This window comes from Chiloscyllium punctatum, chromosome 8 (genome assembly GCF_047496795.1).
Source record: "Chiloscyllium punctatum isolate Juve2018m chromosome 8, sChiPun1.3, whole genome shotgun sequence".
In the NCBI taxonomy this organism is placed as follows: Eukaryota; Metazoa; Chordata; class Chondrichthyes; order Orectolobiformes; family Hemiscylliidae; genus Chiloscyllium; species Chiloscyllium punctatum.
This window is the reverse complement of record NC_092746.1, coordinates 86,809,697-86,834,566: the sequence shown is the minus strand read 5'-3', so window position 1 is coordinate 86,834,566 and position 24,870 is coordinate 86,809,697. Positions and strand designations below refer to the sequence as shown.

General features: G+C 46.2%; 1 protein-coding gene across 1 annotated transcript in view; it reads right to left on the bottom strand.

Annotated features, from left to right (window-relative positions):
- gpr158a (G protein-coupled receptor 158a) overlaps nt 1–24,870 on the bottom strand; it is a 670,521-nt gene that overhangs the window by 23,629 nt on the left and 622,022 nt on the right. Inside the window, exon 9 of the mRNA XM_072575980.1 lies at nt 10,214–10,319. Within this exon, the coding sequence (XP_072432081.1) occupies nt 10,214–10,319 (106 nt within the window). The remainder of the gene's footprint in view (nt 1–10,213; nt 10,320–24,870) is intronic.

Sequence of the window (24,870 nt, the reverse complement as noted above, 5' to 3'; positions counted from 1 at the left end):
GATGAAGCCATGTAACCATGGGTGACGTTAACCTTCATATAAATTGGGAAAGGCAGATTTGTAGAAATAACTATGAGCAGGAATTCATAGGTTCTGTTTGGAGCAATTTTGTAGAACAAAATGTTGTGGATCCTATTAGCGTCAGTGCAATTGATGAAAACATAGAATTTCTAATGTGCCTTTGTTCTGGTACATTGCATACTTCAAGTCCCAAATTCTAAATAAATATTAGTCTTTTACATTGCTTATACTGAAAAGTTGCTAAATTTGAATATACCTTTTCCAAAATTATTTTTTATCGTCCATAAAATCAAACTGAAAACTCAGACTGACTAGTAAATTGCCTCATCAATATTCTAGATGAGATCAATGAGTTATGAAGTGCTTCACTTTGTATCATTAGAATGCCCAGTAGGAGAAATACTCCCCTTCTGAGTTGAATTTATGGATTTTTAGCCATTCAACTTGGTTTTACAGCCATTCAGGTCTTTACATTTGCTTTTTTTCTCTCCTTCCTTCATTCTCATAATATTTGCAGATGGGATGGGAACAACTTTAAACAAAAAAGCATTATCATTGGTTAAAAACAGACCCTCAGGCACGCATGCAGTTGATAAGTGCACACACTATCAGCCTCCTAAAGGTCAATAGCTCAGCATGTAGTGACAACCACAGTCAAATATTAATTATCTATTGAGTGAATACATTTTTCATCAGCAGCTGTTAGATGATCTATGGTAATTATGTAAGGCCATTTTTAAGATGAATTCTCTCATTAAACAAATTGATGTGGAATTAAACACAATCTGTGTGTGAATGGAGTTGGGTGGAATCCCTACCAAACTGCACGGATCTATTCTTTCCATTTTAGTCACAATCACTCATTTGGCACAGGAAACATACTTAGAAACCTTGATCTCTGTCTGTCTAAAAACTAAATCTGGCCTCTTGTGGCCTGCTCTTGGTGATGCTAGTAAATTGTTTTGGTAGAAGTGTGTTGATTTGTAACTTAGTTTTCATGTTTCAAGAAAGAGATAAGGAAGTCTAAAGCATTGTATTTGCAATCAAGCCAAAGGATGATGTCCTTATATTGTCTTGCCCTCCCTCTCCTTTTTAAGAGTTGAATAAGCAATATCCTCACAATTCAGAAGTATTCTCCTCTGGAAGAGCCAAATAAGGGGCATGGAATGGTTTGACAAACATTTGACATACATCATTAGTGGTATTCCATGGAATAGGCAAAATCAACTCTCACATTACACAATGAATAACTATTGCTATAAAGTAACTCAATGCCCCTTGTAAGAATGTTAAACTATAATTTGATTCTGGTGGGTGGTGGCGGCATGAGTTTGAATTTGATGGCGCACTGAGATGGGGAGAATGGGGTATGAGTTCAAAAGCATGAGGGAAATCAGTAAGTGATCGCAGTGCTTCAGAACATGTGTCTTCACATCACTAATTGTAATTTTTGATCATAATTTCTCTAACTCCTTTCTCTGTCACTGTCTTCGCACCTTGCATTCACCAGTGAGTTCCAGGAAGCCATGGAAACTGGCATTCCCATATCTCAAGCAAATATCACACAAAACTGAACTATTATTAGACTGAATCAAACACACGAGCTTTCTCAAAGGAGTTGCTCACATAGAGCCTAACATTATAGTTAAATGAGGACATTCACAAGTTTTGCCTGATTTTCAGTTTCAGCACTTGTAACACATACCTCCATCCACTCCCAAGCCTACTCTTGCACATTTTAATTCTGCCCCCCTCCTTGTCATTTATAAACATTGCTTCCTCTAAGTTAAGCTAAGAAAATATTACATTATGGCGATATTCAGCATTGTATATCCTTGAATGAGTGACAGCAGAGTCTGTCCTGTATATCAAGTGAAAAACGATTTATCCCCTTTGTGCTTTAAATAAAACTTGCTCAGCTTGATGACAATTATGACTCAGGCTTGACATGTAACCAGAATACACCTGGACTGGACAGACGCATGTTATTTATAACTTGACCAAAGCCTCAAATGTTAACGCTATCCTCTCTCATTTGATTATTTTCTACAATTAAAAAATTATCAGCAGATAAACCCTGCCCCAATGTCTACAATATGTACAGAATCCTGACAAATGTAGAGTGTTTGTCCACAGGTTGGATTCAATTAATACAAAACTGCTATGCTTAAAAACATAGGTTAAGTCTCTTCATGTTTTGATTTGAAAAATCAAACATTGTCAATTGACAAAAGTACAACACCAGTCTGAAGACCATACGACAATCTGACAAACCACTGTGAGAATCGGGTCTGAAAATGCAGCAGATGGTTGGTGCACCTCATGCATAATTTCATACATGTCTGAAAGAAGTATGCTTCATTATGCTTCAAGCCAATTACAAAGCCACTGATTCACATACAGAAAAAGCACATCATTAAAATATATAGTATTAAAATAGCGCTACAAAAGAAAATGACGCAAGGATAGATTTTCTAGTTCCCGCAGTGGTGGCACTGTTTATGAGCCCATGCTCACCTGACCTTGCTAAATCTAGTGAGATTGACCTGATTAATTTTACACAAGTTGCTTTTGATCCTGATTGGAATTGTTGTCAGCAATTGGCTACCGATGGGATGTAGGATGAGTATGCAGCAGCTGCTGCTGTTTAAAGGAGCTTCATCCTTCTTACTGTGCAGCAAGCTGGAAATGGTGGGCTTATGTTGATGAGAAAACTCTGATTCTTCAAGCACCTTTGCAAGTGTTGCTGCAAAAAGCCCAACAAAGGAGGATCATGCTAAAAGGGACTTCAAACTGTTCTCTGTACAGGATCAGCATATGATTTGCTTGGTGCAAGGGATACATCTTCGTGTGTCAACTATACTGCAGAAATGATACTTCAACACTAACTGGTTAATAACTTTCAAATTTCCAAAGAATTGCATAGAATTTTTGCAGGACTAGAACAAGCCATTAGATCCAACTAGTCTGTACCAACATTTCTGACCCACCAGTCTCTTCCTACCTGCCTTTATCAAGCCCTGCCAGCATAGTCTTTTATCCTTTCACAATCCTGAACATACCTATATTTTCCTTAAATACATCAATGCTATTTGCCTGAACTATTCCATACAGAAGTGAGTTTCACATTGTCACAACTTGGAATCTCATCTGAACTGTCTCTACTACCTTAATATCCTGAATAAATGGAGCATCCAAAAGCAGACAAAACATTCTAAAATAAAAATTACATATTAGCATTTCTACATCTGAAGCCTAGCCTTCCTGCTTATCAGTCCTTTTAAATCAATGAAATGTCTTTTCCGCAAAATAAATCACTTCAAATTGTTCTGCATTAATTTTCATCCAAGTATTTTCTCCATCATTGTTGAAGCTGCTTATATTTTCCTTGACACTCAAGAAATTTCTTTATTTTTGTATCATTTGCAATATTTAATATTCTGTCCCCAAACACAAGTCCAGATCATTTAATGTATGTTAAGGGAAATATGTCCCAACAGCGACCTCTACACCACAACTAACCTTGCAATCTGATAAGGATTCATGTTCTTGTCCAGCTTTCTATTAATTTCTTATCCAGTCGGCTAAGATGGTCTTGAAGATTCTAATGGGTCTGAATTCAAAGAATTTTCAGTTCTATCCAGATTTCTGAAAAACTGTCTCCAGAGGATTATAGTGCATTCGATGGTTACCCAGAATGCAATGTTCATGTCAATGTCATCATGAGCAGAATTCTGGTTTCCAGGAAGTTATCTGTCATTATTTCAAGCAAATTTGCTCAGATTATCTTAAAATGATGAGCACAGGAAATTAAAGAAATGACCCTTATTTCAATATGTAGATCAGAAACTTCAAATGTAGTTCATGATTAGTTAAAAGATTTTAACAATCTGTCTCCTCCAGTTGCTACAATTTTCCCAACAGTTAGAAAATTCTGCAACTTTCTGTTAGTTAACTTTCAAGTTCTTTTTGAAGCTGAATTTCCAACTTATTAAATATATTGGAAAGAATAAGTACATGGGAAAATAAACAAGATAAATTGAGGACTGCTTTCAAAATGGAGTTGCTTAAGGTTCAACATCCTGTTTCTTGATGCAGCGTTGTGAAGTGCAGTCAGACACTTCCCACCAGGTTATGGTGTGAACTACAATGTTTGTGTGATGCACACTATTTCAGTATGTGGGTATTACATGGGTAGAGGAGTCACATAACACTACCTCTACCAAGCAATATAGGTTATCTGAGAAAGTGGTTTAGTGTTTGAGTGGGATTAACCTTATGGCTTATTTGCTTGTGGGTACAGTGCAAGTGTCTGGGAATTGTCACTAGATCTGCACTGTCATGAATGACTGGCTGTATGTATTACCTTAGAGCAAGTGGCAACTCCTCTGGCATTCTACAATGGAGCCCTCCATGGTTGAGGTTTTTGGTGAAGTTGGAGCTTACCTTATGAATGCTCATATTGTTGCCATGCAGCCTAAATCCTAAAGATGCTGCCTCAAGTAGTGAACAAGTAAAATCTTATATAACATTGTTATCTTGCTTGTTTATTTTGTAACACATCGTGGGATTGATTTTAAACTCTCTTTGGCTAATGTCAGCAGGTCAACAAATCCCCAAAAATGGGATCATCAATTACACTCCAGTGGTATATTTGGCTAGTAAAAATAACTTAGCTCGAGCTGTCTAAAAGGTCTGGCTGTTTCAAGATCTAGGTTTCAAATAGGCCTCTGAATGCCATTTGCGATTATAAACAATCTGTAATCAGGTTCACATCAATTCAACAGGGAATTGAACCAAAAAGGTCCATCAAAGGGATTAACAAAATTACAAAGTCACCCAAGTTTTAGTTTCAGCAGATCTGTTGAGGGTGTTCCCTCCACCAGAGATATGCCAGAAATAGTCAGAAATCAGACAACTAACGCTCTAACTAATGCTACATTTGATTATCAAATGTACGAGTACCAGTGCGAGGAGAGGCACAAGAAGTAGGAATGTAGTTCTGATTGTGGCTAATCCAAACAGACACCTCAAGGAAATTTAGGGCTACCAAAGTCTTAAATGAAACCTTATGGACAATTCCTGTATTCATACTTTATGAAAATGAATCACTTAAAAGAAATCGGTCAGGTGTCATTCCTTAGGGAAAAGTACTGTCATATTCCAGTATATTATGAAATTCAAATTTATAGTTAATATTTTGAACACAAACTGTTTCTTAAAATGGCCACTGCAAATCATGTGACCATTAGTCTTGAGTCTCAAGTGATTCTTATTTAATTTTGTATATTCTCAACCTTTTGAGGATTTCACACTCGCCTTTGTTTAAGGATGGACCATAAACCAAATGAACTGTGGCATTCTAATCATTATAGCTTTCTGTTTCATCATCGACAAAAGAAATATTGAAACTCAATACACGATAGAGAAATGTGAATGGATACCATCGATGTAGCATTGCAATATGATTGCCCTAATCAAGTTGGGCTGAGTAAATCTCAAAGTTCAAACAACAATCCCAAAGATGTTTAACCAATGTACCATCACTTTTTGGAAACAGGCTTCAGGACTTGTCCATATGTGTGTTCATACATACGTGCACTCACATAGATATCTCACTGACACACAACGGCAACAGTGTGGACCACCTGAAAAATGTAGTATAACAATTCGCCAAAGGCTCCTTCCAAACATGCAATCTCTCCCATCAAGAAGAACAAGAGCAGCTAATGCATATTCGCCTCCAAGCCACATACTATCCTGACTTGGAATTATGCCATTGCTCCTTCACTGTCATCTACAAGTCACATGAAGAGTAAGCCAATTTGTTGTTGCATTTATTTATTTTTATTCATTCATGGGATCTAGGCATCGCTGGCTAGGCCAGCATTTATTGCCCATTCCCAAAGGCCCAGAGTGTAGTTAAAAGTCTGTAGTTGCGTGTGAGGACAGCAGTTTCTTTCCTTAAAGGACATTGGTAAACCAGGTGGGTTTTGTTTGATAATTGACAATGATTTCATGGCCATCATGAGACTCTTGACTCCAGAATTTTATTGAATTTACTATCCACGCCAGTGGATTTAATCCAAACCATGCCAGTATATTACCTAAGACCCCTCCCACCCCAGTTATAATCTGTTGCAACCTCTTCCATCAGCTGGAAGACACAAAAGCTTAAACACATGCACCAATAGGTTCAAGAACAGCTTCTTCCCCCCTGTTATTAGACTATTGAATTGACCTCTCAAATTTCAAATCTAATGTTGATCTTGCTTCTTGTGCACCTTCTTTGTGGCCATAACTTTGTATTCATCCCTGTGTTCTATCACCCTATGATCTTTGTATGGTCTGATTTGCCTGTACTGCATGCAAAACAAAACTTTTCACTGTATCAAGGTACATGTGGCAATAATAAATCAAATCAAAAAGGTTTCTGGATTAAGAGTTGAGCAATAATTCCATGAGTCTATCACCTCCCCAGAGCAAGAAACTGTTTGCAGAGTCCCATTGAAAGCTATTAAACATGAGTTTTTTTCCAAGCTATTCCAACTAGAAGTTTATAGAAAATCAATCTCCTGGAAGAGAATCCTCTACTTTACAAAGTCTTTTCTTCAATTTAAGCACCTGCTTATTTAAGAAACTACATTTCTGTAATGAAAGAGACTGAGGCAACATTAAACTGTAATTATGCTTTCTTTCCCTTCATCTGGATTTAATCATTGCATGTGTGAGAATAAGAGAGTTGGGTGATTGAGGTATTGCATGTTTCAAATCTCTGGGGCAAGTGTGTGATAATGAGTAATCCTTTTAAAACTCACAAAAATGCTTGCTGCAGGAGTTTTTGAATTTGGAACAATCACTCTGAGGGATAAGACAACACTCAATCAAACACATTCTTCATGGGCAGTAAGAAAACTTTTTTGTTTCTGTGATACTACAAAAAGGATGAAATAAATGAGGTATTTCTGATTTATGGTTCTGAGGCATCTGGAGTGCTACATTAACACCCCAGACATATGTTTGATAATCATTCCTTTTGCAGTGTGCATACGCTGCTTCTGTCTGTGGTTGGCATAAAAGTGGTCATATGCCTTTCTTTCAGAAAGTTGCCAGTATCTTCCAAGAATCATCATTTCATTGTTAGTCCAAATAATGGTGCTGCTGTTATGAATGCGAAGTTTATAAGATGATGTTTTGATATTGTCACTTTAATTTAAGGTAAAAATATCTTCACGTGATCTGTGTTGAATTCTATTTAACAATAAGCCTCGGTAACTTGGTATGCATGGGAACAGAGGGAGTGATGTTGACACTTATTGGGAGCAAGGTTCATGTTGTTTAGACTTGAAAACACAGGCAGAAGCTAACTGTGGATAGCCATTTGGTCTCCAGATGTTTGGACAGAAAAAGAGAGAAAGATTTAATGGAAACCAAGGTTGCAGCCGGTGAGCTCAGCACTGAGGAGAAGGTTACTGGTGCTCTGTGAGTAACCAGGCAGAACGTGGGAGGAAAATAGTCTCTGGCTAAAAGAGATACAACACTTATCAACCTAAAGAGTCAACAGATTTGTTTTGTTGAAGCCAAACTACCAGTTTGGAAAAGCTCCAAAAGCTGAGGTAAGAACCTTTTGATGGTCACTTGACATTACTGTAGTGTGCAATCGTTCCATTGTCTTGTTTTCAGTTATGTGAGTCTATTAACTGATCTATGCTCACTGTGCTTGACTGGTATAGTCTGAACGTGGTTTCAGAGAGTAAAGTAAACAGACACCATAGAAAGGCCTGGAATCCTGAGTTTCAAGAATATATGCAGATAGTTAGTGTTTGCAGAGTATTTAAAAACTTTAGTCGCATCAAGTCCACACCACCTGTCCAAAGACATCCTACCCCATCCCTGTAACCCTGTATTTCCCATGGCTAATCCAATTAGCCCGCACATCCATGGACAACTTAACATGGCCAATCCACCTAACCTGCACAACTTTGGACTGTGGGAAGAAGCCGGAACAAATGCACACAGACATAGAGATAATGTGCAAGCTCTACACAGGCAGTCAACTGAGGCTGGAATTGAACCCAAGTCCCTGCTGCTGTGAGACTGCTAACCACTGAAGCCACCTTCTTTGAGAAGGTGACCAAACAGGTGCATGAGGGTAAAGTGATTGATGTTGTGTATATGCATTTCAGTAAAGCATTTGATAAGGTTCCCCATGGTAGGCTATTGCAGAAAATAAGGAGGCATGGGATTGAGGGTGATTTCGCAGCTTGGATGAGAAATTGGCGAGCTGAAAAAAGACAGAGGGTGATGCTTGATGGGAAATGTTCATCTCGGAGTTCAGTTGCTAGTGGTATACCACAAGGATTTGTTTTGTCATTTTTATAAATGACCTAGACGAGGCCGTAGAAGGATGGGTTAATCAATTTGCAGTTGACACTAAAGTCATTAGAGTTGTGAACAGTGCAGAAGGATATTGCAGGCTACAGAGGGACATGGATAAGCTGCACAGCTGGGCTGAGAAGTAGCAAATAGAATTCAATGCTGAAAAGTGTGAGGTGATTCACTTTGGAAGGAGTAATAGGAATACAGAGTACTGGGCTGATGGTAAAGTTCTTGGTAGAGTGAATGAGCAGAGAGGTCTCGGTGTCCATTTGCATAGAACGCACTGCCTGTAACAGTTGTAAACTCGTCAACTTTAAGGGCATTTAAATGGTCATTGGATAAATATATGGATGAAAATGGAATAGTGTAGGTTAGATGGGCTTCAGATTGGTTTCACAGGTTTTTCAACATCGAGGGCCGAAGGGCCTGTACTGCATTGTAAGTTCTATGTTCTATTCCACTTTCCTGTCTGAATGTTAAGCCTGTATCTGGATATTTTCCTCAAGGAAGTGGTATATCTGTTACAGACTCTATAAATACATTCTACCTGAAATTTCCTTGGTAGGGGTAAATTATTTGCATTGTACATTGATGGGGTCCAACATGCCATCTGACATAATTGGTGGCCCTTTCCTGCACTTCCTGACCCTTCTTTGTCAATTGCAACCTAAAACCTATACAGAGTTCTCACATGTGAGGCACTCAGTTATCTGCTACAATGGGATGAAGAGTCTGGTAATCTGATAAAATTGTGTAAAAGGTGATGCTGGCAACAGGGAGGGTAACAAATGCTGGTCTTACATGACAGAAGAAGAGAAGTATCCTATTATATTTGTTGAATAGTGAAACTGGAATGAAACAAGTTGTCAGTCATATTTCTTTTATCCTGAAAACTATTTTCATCAGTCTAGATTAAATCAATAAAGCTTAATTCATGTTTTATTTTCAGTAAACAGCATAAAAATTCCCATTGTCTTAAAACAACCGAAAGAGCAAAGGTAAAATTGAAGATGAAACGGAAGATTATTAGGCCTGACCTTTAGTGTTGAGCTTCAATGACTTCCAATCTATCCACATCTTGAGTGTGTCAGCAAATGTCTATTGAAAATCACTTTTAAGTTTATCCCATTACAACTTATTTCAGAACCAAATGATTGTAAATAACCCCATATTATAATTTCAGGAACTGTGGTTTACAATCTCAGACATTAGAATATTCAACTTGTCAGATTAGATTACTTACAGTGTGGAAACAGGCCCTTCGGCCCAACAAGTCCACACCGACCCGCATACCACCCAGACCCGTACTCCTACATTTACCCCTTCACCCAACACTACGGACAATTTAGCATGGTCAATTCACCTAAACTGCACATTTTTGGATTGTGGGAGGAAACCAGAGCACCCGGAGGAAACCCACGCAGACACGAGGAGGATGTGCAAACTCCACACAGAGAGTCGCCTGAGGCGGGAATTGAACCAGGGTCTCTGGCGCTGTGAGGCAGCAGTGCTAACCACTGTGCCACCGTGCCGTCATTTGTGTGCTTCTTTTTCTTTGATGTAAGCAAGAACAATGTGAAAATTATTTTGCAACCGTTAGGGCAACATATATTTGATGCAAATGTACATTTGTATTGGTGTGCCTACTGGAGCTGCCATTTCTTTTTGTGTCCAACAATCTAAAACCATCAACTAATCTGATTCTGATTTGATATCTATGACATGATAACTGAACCATGACATTGGTCTGAACCACATAAATGTTATGTTTGAAAAGCTTTCAGTAGCAGTGTTTGAGGAAGACTGACAGTACCTTTGGGATCAGAAGCAAACCCAGAGTGACAGTCACAGTCAAGTGGGTGTGAACAAAGAACAACATGAGCATCCAATCACTGTGGAGACTTGAGGCCAGTGTAAACCTGCAAAGAGAAACACAACATTACAGATAAATCTTTCAGATGAAACATGATTTAACCTGAAGTAGGTTCAATTGCTATTGTATGATTTAATGTAAAGATATATGGCATATAGCTAAACCATTAGACATTGCCTTGCATTTTATCAATTACTCATGGGCAAATATTAAAAACACTGTAAGCAGGCTATTTAACAGGTAGATTTCTATAGGGATAGGGATAGTAATAAAGAGTGAAGTTTTGTGTTGAACAGTTTGTTTTACAACATCTTTTTTTCCTAAATTGCTACTGTCCATGAACATACTGTCTTCTCATGAATACAATACCAAACTTTCCTGCAAATATATTTATGCACTGCTACTAAAATGGTATCCTCCGTGATAATCATTAAAATATGTCCTCTCTTAGTAGGCCTTAGCTTCCACATGTACATGGATAACACCCGGATCCATTTCTCCAGCACCTTATTCAGTACTGCCCCTCCCTCTATGTTGTCAAATAGATTGCCAATGAGTTGGAATATCCAGCAAGAAACTTTAGGAACCTAAACATTCATCCCATCCCACTGTCCAGCCTGTTAGTTGAATGACAATAGGGGAAAGCAGCAATGAATTTCCAAAGAGCAAAGGATCCACTATAGATAACTAACAAAGTAATAAAGTTGGAAACGCACTGCTTTTCATGAGTTGAGTGGTGGTGGAGAAATAGTGACAGGATGGGAGTGCAGATGTTAATTTAAAAATTTGGCTGGATTGGGATGCAGTTTGCAATACCTATCAATCTCTACCATCTCATTTTTGATTTTTTGTAATTATCTCTCTGCCTTAATTAATCGGATCATAGGTCATCCCGTCACTTGCTATTCAGCTGTTGACGCTTTACTCACACCGTCTGACACTTTTGATCACCGAGGAGAAAGTGAGGACTGCAGATGCTGGAGATCAGAGCTTATAAATGTGGTGCTGGAAAAGCACAGCAGGTCAGGCAGCATCAAAGGAACAGGCAAATCGACGTTTCGGGCAAAAGCCCTTCTTCATTCCTGAAGAAGGGCTTATGCCCGAAACGTCGATTCTTCTGTTCCTTTGATGCTGCCTGACCTGCTGCGCTTTTCCAGCAACACATTTTTAAACTTTTGATCACCTGCAAAGACTTGATACAGGGGAACCTCAATTATCCGAATGTGATGGGCGGGCACTATTTCATTCGGATAATTGATTATTCGGTTAATCGATAAAGTGCCTTTGCTCTGGGGCGTGGAGTTTTTAAAGTTTGCTCTCAGTTCAGGAGACTGCAGCAGCACACAGCGCGCGAGCCCCACCCCTCGCCCCAGAACCGCCACCTGCACCCAACCCTGTGCAACACCGTCCCCTGACCCCAACACCGTCCCCTGACCCCAACACCGGTCCCTGCCCCCAACACCGCCCCTGTCCCCAACCCTGTGCAACACCACCTCCCGCCCCAACACCGGCTCCCAGTCCACAACACAACCCCCAACCCCGTGCAACACCGCCCCCTACCCCCCTCAACCCCAACACTGCCCCCACCCCAACACAGGCCCCCAGTCCACAACACAACCCCCAACCCCGTGCAACACCGCCCCCGACCCCAACACCGACCCCCCCCCGACCCCAATCCTGCCCCCGACCCCAACACCGGCCCCTGACCCCATCACCGGACCCCAGTCCACAACACAACCCCCAACCCCATGCAACACTGCCCCCCAACCCCAACACCGACCCCAACCCTGCCCCTGACCCCAACACCGGCCCCCAGTCCACAACACAACCCCCAACCCCGTGCAACACCGCCCCCGACCCCCCCCCAACCCCAACACTGCCCCCCACCCCAACACAGGCCCCCAGTCCACAACACAACCCCCAACCCCGTGCAACACCGCCCCCGACCCCAACACTGACCCACCCGACCCCAACCCTGCCCCCGACCCCAACACCAGCCCCCAACCCCAACACCGGACCCCAGTCCACAACACAACCCCCAACCCCATGCAACACTGCCCCCCAACCCCAACACCGACCCCACCGACCCCAACCCTGCCCCTGACCCCAACACCGGCCCCCAGTCCACAACACAACCCCCAACCCCGTGCAACACCGCCCCCGACCCCCCCCAACCCCAACACTGCCCCCCACCCCAACACAGGCCCCCAGTCCACAACACAACCCCCAACCCCGTGCAACACCGCCCCCGACCCCAACACTGACCCACCCGACCCCAACCCTGCCCCCGACCCCAACACCAGCCCCCAACCCCAACACCGGACCCCAGTCCACAACACAACCCCCAACCCCATGCAACACTGCCTCCCGACCCCAACACCGACCCCCCCCGACCCCAACCCTGCCCCCGACCCCAACCCCGACCACCCCGATCCCAACAACGGCCCCCAGTCCGCAACACCGCCCCCAACCGCAACACCGACCCCCTGACCCCAACACTCCCCCTGACGCCAACACTGCCCCCCAACCCCAACACCAGCCCCCAGTCCACAACACAACCCCTAACCCCGTGCAACATCACCCCCCCCGAGCCCAACAGCGCCTCCCCCGACCCCAACCCTGCCCCCGACCCCAACACTGGCCCCCAGTACACAACACCACCCCCAACTCGTGCAACACCGCCCCTGACCCCAACCCCACCTCGACCACAACACATTCCCCCACCCCCAACACCGCCACCCGACCCCAACACTCGCCCCAGTCCACAACATCGCCCCCCCCCGACCCCAACACAGACCCCCCAACACGTACCACCACCCCAACACTGACCCCGACACCAACACCTCCCCCCACCCCAACACCACCCACCCTGACCCCAACACTGACCCCTGACCCCAACACCTCCACCGAACCTCAACACCGCCCCCAATACCTCCCCCCAACCCCAACACTACCCCCCCGACCCCAACACCACTCCCTGATCCAAACACCTCCCTGCAACCCCAACACCACCCTCCGACCCCAACACCGCGCCCCCCCGACCCCAACACCGCCCCCCCACCCCAACACCGCCTCCGATACCAACACCACCCTCGAACCCCAACATCGCCCTCCGACCCCAACATCTCCCACCGACCCCAACACCACTCCTCTGACCCCAATACGGCTCTCCCAACCCCAACATGCCACACCGACCCCAACACCTCCCCCCGACTCCAACACCTCCCACGACCCCAACACCACCCCCCGACCCCAACACCACCCCCCGACCCCAGCACCGCATCCCCTACCCCAACACCGCGATCCAAACCCCAACACCACCCCCGACACCAACACGGTCCTCCGACCCCAAAACCTCCCCCCTGAACCCAACACCTCCCACCGATCCCAACACCTCACCCCGACCCCAACACGGCTCTCCCGACCCCAACATGCCCCACCGACCCCAACACCTCCCACGACCCCAACACCACCCCCCGACCCCAACACCAACCCCCGACCCCAGCACCGCACCCCCGACCCCAAAACCTCCCCCCTGAACCCAACACCTCCCCCCGACCCCAACACTACCCCCCGACCCCAACACCGCACCCCGACCACAACACCACTCCCCCGACCCCAAAACCGCTCTCCGACCCCAACATCACTCCCCCGACCCCGACACCATTCCCCGATCCCAACACCATTCCCCCGACCCCAACACCTCCCCCCGACCCCAACACTGCTCGCCTACCTCAATCCCGCCCCCGACCCCAACACCTCCCCCCAATGCCAGCATTCCCCACGACCCCAACACTGCTCCCCGACGCCAACACCTCCCTCCGACCCCAACACCGACCCCCCAGACCCCAGTACCGACCCCGCAGACCCCAACACCAACCCTCCCGACCCCAACACTGCCTCCTGACTCCAACACCACCCCCCGACCCCAACACCACCCTCCAACCCCAGCACCGCGCCCCCGACCCCAACACCGCGACCCCGACCCCAACACCGCGACCCCGATCCCAACACCGCGATCCCGACCCCAACACCGCGACCCCGACCCCAACACCACCCCCGACACCAACACCGCCCTCCGACTCCAAAACCTCCCCCCGACCCCAACACCGCCCCCCGACCCCAAAACCGCCTCCCGACCCTAACACCGCACCCCCGACCCCAACACCGCTCTCCGACCCCAACACCCCCCCCGACACCAACATCACTCCCCCGACCCCAACACCATTCCCTTTACCCCAACACCATTCCCCTGACCCCAACACCATTCCCCCGACCCCAACACCATTCCCCCGACCCCAACACCATTCCCCCGACCCCAACACTGCTCGCCTACCTCAATCCCGCCCCTGACCCCAACATCTCCCCCCGATGCCAGCACTGCCCCCGACCCCAACACTGCTCCCTGACGCCAACACCTCCTTCAGACCCCAACACCGACCCCCCAGACCCCAACACCTCCTCCTGACCCCAACACCGCCTCCTGACCCCAACACCACCCCCTGACCCCAACACCACCCCCTGACCCCAGCACCGTGACCCCAACCCCAAAACCGCGACCCCGACCCCAACACCACCCCCGACACCAACACCGCCCTCCGACCCCAAAACCTCCCCCCTGAACCCAACACCTCCCCCCGACCCCGACACCGCCCCCCGACCCCAACACCACCCCCCGACCCCAACACCGCACCCCCGACCCCAACACCGCACCCCCGACCCCAACACCGCACCCCCGACCCCAACACTGCTCGCCTACCTCAATCCTGCCCCTGACCCCAACACCTCCACCCGATGCCAGCACTGCCCCCGACCCCAACACTGCTCCCCGACGCCAACACCTCCCCCGACCCCAACACGGCTCTCCCGACCCCAACATGCCCCACCGACCCCAACACCTCCCCCCGACCCCAACACCTCCCACGACCCCTACACCACCCCCCGACCCCAACACCAAACCCCGACCCCAGCACCGCACCCCCGACCCCAAAACCTCCCCCCTGAACCCAACACCTCCCCCCGACCCCAACACCGCCTCCCGACCCCAACACCGCACCCCTGAACCCAACACGGCCCCCCGACCCCAGCACCGCACCCCCGACCCCAAAACCTCCCCCCTGAACCCAACACCTCCCCCCGACCCCAACACCTCCCCCCGACCCCAACACCGCCCCCCGACCCCAACACCGCACCCACGACCCCAACACCACTCCCCCGACCCCAACACCGCTCTCCGACCCCAACACCCCCCCAACACCAACATCACTCCCCCGACCCCAACACCATTCCCCCGACCCCAACACCATTCCCCCGACCCCAACACTGCTCGCCTACCTCAATCCCGCCCCCGACCCCAACACCTCCCCACGATGCCAGCACTGCCCCCGACCCCAACACTGCTCCCCAACGCCAACACCTCCCTCCGACCCCAACACCGACCCCCCAGACCCCAACACCTCCTCCTGACCCTAACACCGACCCCCCCGACCCCAAATCACCCCCTGACCCCAACACCACCCCCTGACCCCAGCACCGCGACCCCGACCCCAACACCGCAACCCCGACCCCAACACCACCCCAGACACCAACCCCGCCCTCCGACCCCAAAACCTCCCCCCTGAACCCAACACCTCCCCCCGACCCCAACACCGCCCCCTGACCCCAACACCTCCCCCTGAACCCAACACCTCTCCCCGACCCCAACACCTCTCCCCGACCCCAACACCGACCCCCGACCCCAACACCGCCCCCCGACCCCAATACCGCACCCCCGGCCCCAACACCGCTCTCCGAACCCAACACCCCCCCCGACACCAACACCATTCCCCCGACCCCAACACCATTCCCCCGACCCCAACACTGCTCGCCTACCTCAATCCTGCCCCTGACCCCAACACCTCCCCCCGATGCCAGCACTGCCCCCGACCCCAACACTGCTCCCCGACGCCAACACCTCCCTCCGACCCCAACACCGACTCCCCAGACCCCAACACCTCCTCCTGACCCCAACACCGACCCTCCCGACCCCAACACCGCCTCCTGACCCCAACACCACCCCCTGACCCCAACACCACCCCCCGACCCCAGCTCCGCGCCCCTGACCACAACACCGCGACCCAGACCACAACACCACCCCCAACACCAACACCGCCCTCCGACCCCAAAACCTCCCCCCTGAACCCAACACCTCCCCCCGACCCCAACACCGCCCTCCGACCCCAACACCTCCCCCTGACACCAACGCCGCCCCCTGACCCCAATACCTCCCCCCGACCCCAACACCACTCCCCGACCCCAACACCACTCCCCGACCCCAACACCTCCCTCCGACCCCAACACCTCCCTCCGACCCCAACACTGCCCCCCGACCCTAACACCTCCTCCTGACCCCAACACCACTCCCTCGACCCCAACACCTCCCCCCGACCCCAACACCTCCCCCCGACCCCAACACCACTCCCCTGACCCCAACACCACTCACCCGTGCCCAACACCACTCCTGACCCCAACACCGCCCCCTGCCCACAACACCGACCCCCACCCCAACACTGATCCCCGCCCCAACCCCATCCAAAACCACCCCGCTTGCCCCCCCTGTACACACCCGTCCCCTCTCCGGGGCAGCTGGTCTGGACACCAACAAGACTGCTGCTGCTGCTTTTGTCGGGTTAGTCTCCAAAAATGTGCGCGCGACACACACACACACACACTCAGCAAGAGGCCCAAATCCAACACTTCCTCCTCTGTAATCTGGATATCTATATCTTCCATATCCTTTTCCACAGTAAATACTGATGCGAAATATTCATTTAGTATCTCTCCCATTTTCTGCGGCTTCACACAAAGGCCGCCTTGCTGATCTTTGAGGGAGGTCATGTTGCGGCTGTACAGGACATTGGTTAGGCCACTGTTGGAATGTTGCGTGCAATTCTGGTCTCCTTCCTATCGGAAAGATGTTGTGAAACTTGAAAGGGTTCAGAAATGATTTACAAGGATGTTGCCAGAGTTGGAGGATTTGAGCTACAGGGAGAGGCTGAACAGGCTGGGGCTGTTTTCCCTGGAGCATCAGAGGTGACCTTATAGAGGTTTACAAAATTATGAGGGGCATGGATAGGATAAATAGACAAAGTCTGTTCCCTGGGATCGGGGAGCCCAGAACTAGAGGGCATAGGTTTAGGATGAGAGGGGAAAGATATAAAAGAGACCTAAGGGGCAACCTTTTCACGCAAAGGGTGGTACGTGTATGGAATGAGCTGCCAGAGGATGTGGTGGAGGCTGGACAATTGCAACATTCAAGAGGCATTTGGATGGGTATATGAATAGGAAGGGTTTGGAGGGATATGGGCCGGGTGCTGGCAGGTGGGACTAGATTGGGTTGGAATATCTGGTCGGTGTGCACAGGTTGGACCGAAGGGTCTGTTTCCATGCTGTACATCTCTATGACTCTACCTCTTTTGGATATTCGATTTTCGGATAATTGGTATTCGGATAATTGAGGTTCCTCTGTATTCAGCCTGTTGATACTCCACTCACACTATTTATACTATCTTTTGACACTCTTAATTACCTTGAATTATCTTGCCATTGTCTCTCAGCATATAAATTCTGTGCCTGTGCGCTTCCCTCCACTTCACTTGACAAAGGCACAACATTCTGAAAGCTTGTGATTTCAATTAAACCTGTTAGACTATAACCTGGTATTGTGTGAATTCTGACTTCCTTTGTAAAGCTGGTTTTCTTACATTTCAGCCCTGACGAGTGCAAGATAAAAGGTTTCATATTAATGTCTTTTTTAGCAATGTTTAAGGAATACATGCATTAAAAACTAAACATTGGAGCAATGCAGGAACTACTGAAGTTCACTGTGAAAATGAGGCAGGACAAACTCATGAAACAGAATGGCAGGAATTAAAGGAAGGAATGAACAGACTACAGTCTTGTCTCACATGTGAAGGTTTGACAGTAGTTTGAGTGTTACAATCACTGCTGTATGAGCTCCAGAAAACTTAACGCAATTAGAAGTAGAGAGATTCACCTGAAGATGAACATTGCTGCAAATAACTCATTCCCAACAATGTGTGGCCTGGTCATTACTGCTTCATGATTCATCTGGACAAATTCTGTTTCACATTTGTCCTTAATTTTCAGGTCATCATGGAGGAATTGTTCAGGCATCAAGAGGAGGAAGCAAAGGGGTTTCCACAGAAAATCTATGCTCTGTTTCACAACAAGATTATCTGAATGATATGTAAAAGGAACCTGGCATCACAGAAGAAGATAAGTCACAGAGCACTGTCAAGCAATGGTCAGAGATTCACACATAAAGAAATTATGCTACAGAAGGAAATGAACATCCTCCAGAAGATCTGTAAATGCTATCTCACAACAAAAGAGATCTAAAGTATATAAGGGAGTATGTTTGAACGAGTATTTGATGAAGTACTGAAACTAGGAAGAAACATAGAAGCATAGAAAGTAGGAACAGGAGTAGGCCATTCAGCCCTTGGGACCTGCTCCACCATTAAATATGATCTGGCCTAATGCCAGAATAACTGTCGAGGGGAAAATATCTAATGCTAACATTGTACTTTCAATAATATTGCTGAGGAGTTTCCTATAGATTTGAATCTCGATTTAGTTGTCCAAAAGGTCCTTGAATCTTTAAGTTTACTCAATTGTTGGTTGTGGTGAAACCTTATTTCCTGCTGAAATTCCCAAGAAGTCATTGTTTACAGAGAAGTAGGAGCAATAACAGCAGGAGGAGGATGGAATGGCATGAGGACATTAGCAAATGCACAGACAGATGCTCATGATCACTGGGGACAGCCAGATGCTAACAATTCAGTGAGACAGATACACTGCACTCATCTCACAGCCAAATTCTGAACAGACATGGTACCAACCCCGAACAAAGCAGTCCCAAATTCAACAGTTCAGTCCTCTCCATATGATTGACAACCATTGCTTGTCTTTAATTCCTGTTCAAGCAATCTTTAACATAAAAAAAATGATTTGACATGCACAGGCACAAATGGTAAATGTGAGAAAAATGGATCAAACAAAAAATTGAATCAAGTAGAATAATGAAACACCAATTGATCATGTGCATATCCCTGTGCAGTCCGATTTTTTAACTTGTGTTTTTACTTCTTCATGGTGCAATCCCTGTGGCTTCAGTACAGGAAGAGGCAAACTACACAAAACCTGCTCAATTGCTCCAAGGGGTGGTCCTTGGGTTTAAAGCCTGTCTAACTCCTGCCCTTGGCTGCTCTGCCTTTACGTACACAGGAGCAGACTTGGTGCTTAGGATAGGACACAGCATGTGGGATTGATTGAGGAGAGGAAAGTGGAAGAGAAGTGGAAGCACTTTAGAAGATGCCCCTCTTCCATGTCCCATTCTCTAACTTCCCTCCCACCCACGCCTCCCTGCTGTGCAAATGCACCAAAGTCCAAGCCAAGGTAAGATCTTCACTAATCGTGTTGAAGATGGCATTCAGAGTGGGCAAGCCATCGTTGAATGCCAACATGCACTCAGACAGTTGCCACGTCTGATGCTCCTCAGAACATCACTCTTTTTATGGACATAGACGTCAAACCTGGAATATCAAGGTATCCTGGAGAAGCTCATAGGACTTTACACATTTGTGCTTCCTGCTCCAGAAATATAACTTGCAATAATGGCTATGGAGGCCCAATATCCTTTCAATCTGAGCAACGTTTAGACTTTTCCATTTTCCATTACTGTCCGTGTTGCCTCCATTCTTGTTCACTGGTGGCCCAATGTAAAAACCTGAGTTCCTGGTGAGCTGATAGATGTTGTGTCATGGTGGATCACTATCATGAGTGAACCTCCTCAAAGGAGCTATTGTTCTTCTGCTACACCATGTCCTGTAGGATGCCTGTCATAGATGTGAGTCAAGATTTCGAAATGTCAAGTTGCTAAGTAATTTTTCTGCACTTGTTCATTTTTCAATGGTTGTTCACATCAATTATTGGTCAGAACATTGAGTATAGGAGTTGGGAGGTAATGTTGCAGCTCAACAGGTCATTGGTTATGTCTCTTTGGAATATTGTGTGCAATTCTGGTCTCCTTCCTATAGGAAGGATGTTGTGAAACTTGAAAGGGTTCGGAAGGGATTTACAAGGATGTTGCCAGGGTGGAGGGTTTGAGCTTTAGGGAGAGGCTGAATAATCTGGGGCTGTTTTCCCAGAGCGTTGGAGGCTGAGTGGTGACCTTATAGAGGTTTATAAACTCATGAGGGGCATGGATAGGGTAAATAGAAAAGGTCCCTTCCCTGGGTTGGGGGAGTCCAGAACTAGAGGGCATAGGTTTAGGGTGAGAGGGGAAAAATATAAAAGGGATCTAAGGGGCAACTTTTTTCACGCAGGTGGTGGTACGTGTATGGAATGAACTGCCAGAGGAAATTGAGGCTGGTACAATTACAGCACTTAAAAGGCATCTGGATGGGTATATGAATCAGAAGGGTTTAGAGGGATATGGGCCAAGTATTGACAAATGGGAGGAGATTAATTTAGGATATGTGGTCAGCATGGACAAGTTGGACCAAAGGTTCTGTTTTCGTGCTGTACATCTCTTTAACTCTATGACTTTAAGTCAATATGAGTGAGTGTTATATGCCTTGTGGCTGTGTGATACTTGATTCTTTTACCGAGTAGATCAGACTCCCCTCCCTCCACGTTCACTAGGTTTATCTCCAACAGCTTTTCCTCTGCAATTGTCAGGAACAGATATGGCAACCAATTCTGGCTCCTGGGCTTAGATTTCATGTTTCCTTGCCCACAGGTTTGAAGGCAGGTAAGTAGAATCTAGTGGGTGGCCTTCCTGCCACCTAGAGACCTGCCCCCAAGCTAACTGGCTGTGAGTGAGGCATTAGGATGCCTGCTTTTACTTGGGCCTATTGAGGTCCTTAAATGACCAATCAAAAGACACTTAAGGGCCTTATCCTGCCACTATTATTATGTTGTCGGAGTTTGAAGGAGGATGCAAAGAAAGCAGAATCATTTCAAACTTGTCAGCAAAAGAACACAACTTTGTTCATGTGTGACAAATCTACTGGAACTAATTGAGGATGTAATGAGTAGAACAATCGGGGATCTGGGGATGTGGTTTATTTAGGATTTCAGAAGGTTTTCAACATAAGAGTTAATGTGTAAAATTAAGGTGTATGGGATTGGGGGATAGTGTATTGAGATGGATAAGAAATTAGAAGACAGGAAACAATGACTAGGAAGAAATTTGTCTTTTTCTGAATGACAGGCAGTAACTAGTGCGGTACCACAGGGATTGGGACTAGCATGCCTGCTTTATATGTTAATGACTTAGATGAGGGTACCAGGTGAAATATCTTAAAATTTGCAAGTGCCACAGAGCTGGATGGAAAGATGAGCTGTAAATTGAAAGAGGGGAATGGTCAATGAGCCCAGCGTGTCCTCATACACCAATTGCTGATAGTAAGCGGCACGGTGGTACAGTGGTTAGCACTGCTGCCTCACAGCGCCAGAGACCCGGGTTCAATTCCCGCCTCAGGCGACTGACTGTGTGGAGTTTGCACGTTCTCCCCGTGTCTGCGTGGGTTTCCTCCGGGTGCTCCGGTTTCCTCCCACAGTCCAAAGATGTGCAGGTCAGGTGGATTGGCTATGCTAAATTGCCCGTAGTGTTAGGTAAGGGTTAGATGTAGGGGTATGGGTGGGTTGCGCTTCGGAGGGTCGGTGTGGACTTGTTGGGCTGAAGGGCCTGTTTCCACACTGTAAGTAATCTAATCTAATCTAATCTAAGCATGCAGGCGTAGCAGGTGGTAAAGAAGGCAAACTGTGTGTTGGCCTTCATAGTGAAAAGATTTGAATGCAGCAACAAGAATGTCTTGCTGCAATTATACAGGGCATTGGTGCAGCCAGACCAGTTTCAGTCTCCTGATTTGAGGAAGAATGTTCTTGCTTTAGGGGAGTGCAGTGAAGGTTTTTGCACATTGCTTCTTGGGATGGCAGGGCTGATATATGAGGAGAGTTTGAGTTAGTTAGGAATCTATTCATGCGAGGTTAGAAGATTGAGGTGGACCTCATAGAAACCTAAAATTCTTACAAGAATAGATAGGTTGGATGAAGGAAGGATGTTCCTGATGGTCAGTGAGTCCAGAACCAGGCTCATGGTTTAAAAATTAGGGTTAAGCCTTGTAGGACTGAGATGAGGTGAAATTTCTTCACCCAGAGAGTAGTGAGCCTGTGGAATTCACTATCACAGAAAATAGTTGAGACCAAAACATTAAGGTTTCTCAATAAGGAGGTAGACACAGCTCTTGTGGCTAAAGGACCCTAAAGAGGGGAGGGTAGAATTAGGTTATTGAGCTGGAATGACTAGCCGAGATCATACTGAATGGCAGAACAAGCTTGAGGGGTCAAATGGTCTAGTTCTGCTCCTATCTTCAATGTTTCTATGTTTATTTCAGGGCTGATGTTCAGGATAGGCTGTGGGACAGTGAAGATTAGAATGGTGCTGGAAAAGCACAGCAGATCAGGCAGCATCTGAGGGGCAGGAAAATCCATGTTTCGGACAAAAGCCCTTCATCCGGAAAGTCTTCATCAGGAAGGTCTGTGGGAAGGTAAAATCAGAGGGATTGGGGTCTGATGTACACCAGGATGTACACTAGTTCTGAAGAATACAGTGAAATTATAATGTTTTGGTGGAGGCTGCTTATTGCTTGCTATAAAGCTTCCTTTCTTGATGCTGGCAGGCTTTTCTTTAGATACATATTCAAGTATTCTTTTTAGAGAAACAAATTTTGACCACATTAAACCAAATTTAAGTAACATCACCATATTTAAATTGATGTACCAGGACGTAGTTCAAAATTTGAAGGGAACTTTAGAGAGTGGGGTGGCTCAGTGGTTAATACTGCCACCTCACAGCACCAGGGAGCTGGGCTCGATTTTAGCCTTGGGTGACTGTCCGTGTGGAGTTTGCATGTTCTCCCTGTGTCTGCATGGGCATCCTCCAAGTGCTTCAGTTTCCTCCCACAGCCCAAAGATGTGCAGGTTAGGAGTGTTGGCCATGCTAAATTGCCCCAGGGGGTTCAGGCACATACAGGCTCGGTGAATTAGACATGGGATATGCAGGGCCCGAGAGATGAGGTGGTTCTTGCAGGGATGCTCTTCAGAGGGTTGGTGTGCAGGCTGAGTATCCTGTTTCCACATGGTAGGGATTCTATGAATTTTAAACTGAAATGTCTATGGAAGAGGAAACAATGGCATCCTAACATCCCCAATGTCCAATGGTTACAAATAATCTATACACACCTAAGTATATTTAACAAATCAATATCTAAAACCTTGTTCCCTCCAACTGCTAGGGATTCAACATCCATCAACAGAACTTATTAAATATTAACGACATACTTGAGTGTAACATTTATATTTAAGGTTAAACATTGTTAATAAATGTTGTTAGTTGTGGACAATCAAAGTAATATGCATTTCTTGTATCATGCAATGTCTCTGAATGGATGGCATACTCTGATCAAACTTCTATTACTGATAGTTTGAATATTTCAATTAAGAGGGAAAAAAGGAGGATCTTTTACTGAAATATGCAGAAGAAATTAGTAAAACAGGAGCCTTATGAAGGAGCAAGCGAAAAGACAAATAATATCATTGAATACAGGTAAACAAACACAAAGTGAGAACAAAGCACTGGAGAAGTAGAGGGTGAGGGAAAAGGAGAGCATATGTTAAGGGAGTTATCCTGCTGCAGCAAGAGAAATACTGCAGGATATCCACAAGTTAACATAAAATGCCTTATTACATTTGTTACATTGGAATAGGCAACCATTGCTGAAACATGGTCTGAAAACACTTTGCCATCACCCCCATGCTGGTATTCCAATTAATCCCACCATCAACAGCGTCTGATGCTGGCCAAACAAAGTTATTCCTCTTACATGCCATTGTTCATTTTAAAATGCCAATTGGGCTCTTCAGCTGTACATACAACTCTGGCTGCCATTTTAGGGAACAGCTATCCAAATTGTGCATGATTACACTCCTGTGAAGCATCTTAGGATGTATGGCCATTTTAGAAGCACTATATAAATACAGGTTGTTGTTGTTGAATGAAGTGGGCTATCAGATGTAACTGGATTATATTTTTGGGGAGCAAAAGCAGCTTTAGTGGCTTTTTCAGTTCCACAAAAATAATCGTTGCCATCCCAGGCTCACTCCCTTTCACACGCTCAAACCCCCACTTTAATCACTGCACCTATTTTGCTGGCAAGGAGACCACCTGATATTATTATGCCGTTCTATGTTTTGTGTCGGCCTTTCTATCACTTATTACTCAATCCTTTTAGCTGTTCACACTCTATCTGTGTGAAGGCTATGTCTTATTTCTTTGATTTCTTGTCTCATGCTAATGACACTTCTGTCACTTCTCCTGCTTTCCATTTAAATGCCTTTACAAATCATTCTATTTCTTTTCCTTTCTTTATACATGCTGAATGTGTCTTGTCATTCTCAATCCAACTCAACCATTACTAAAGACACCATTTGGCATCTGTCCCAATGCAGCTCTGCTCAAGGAGTGTGGC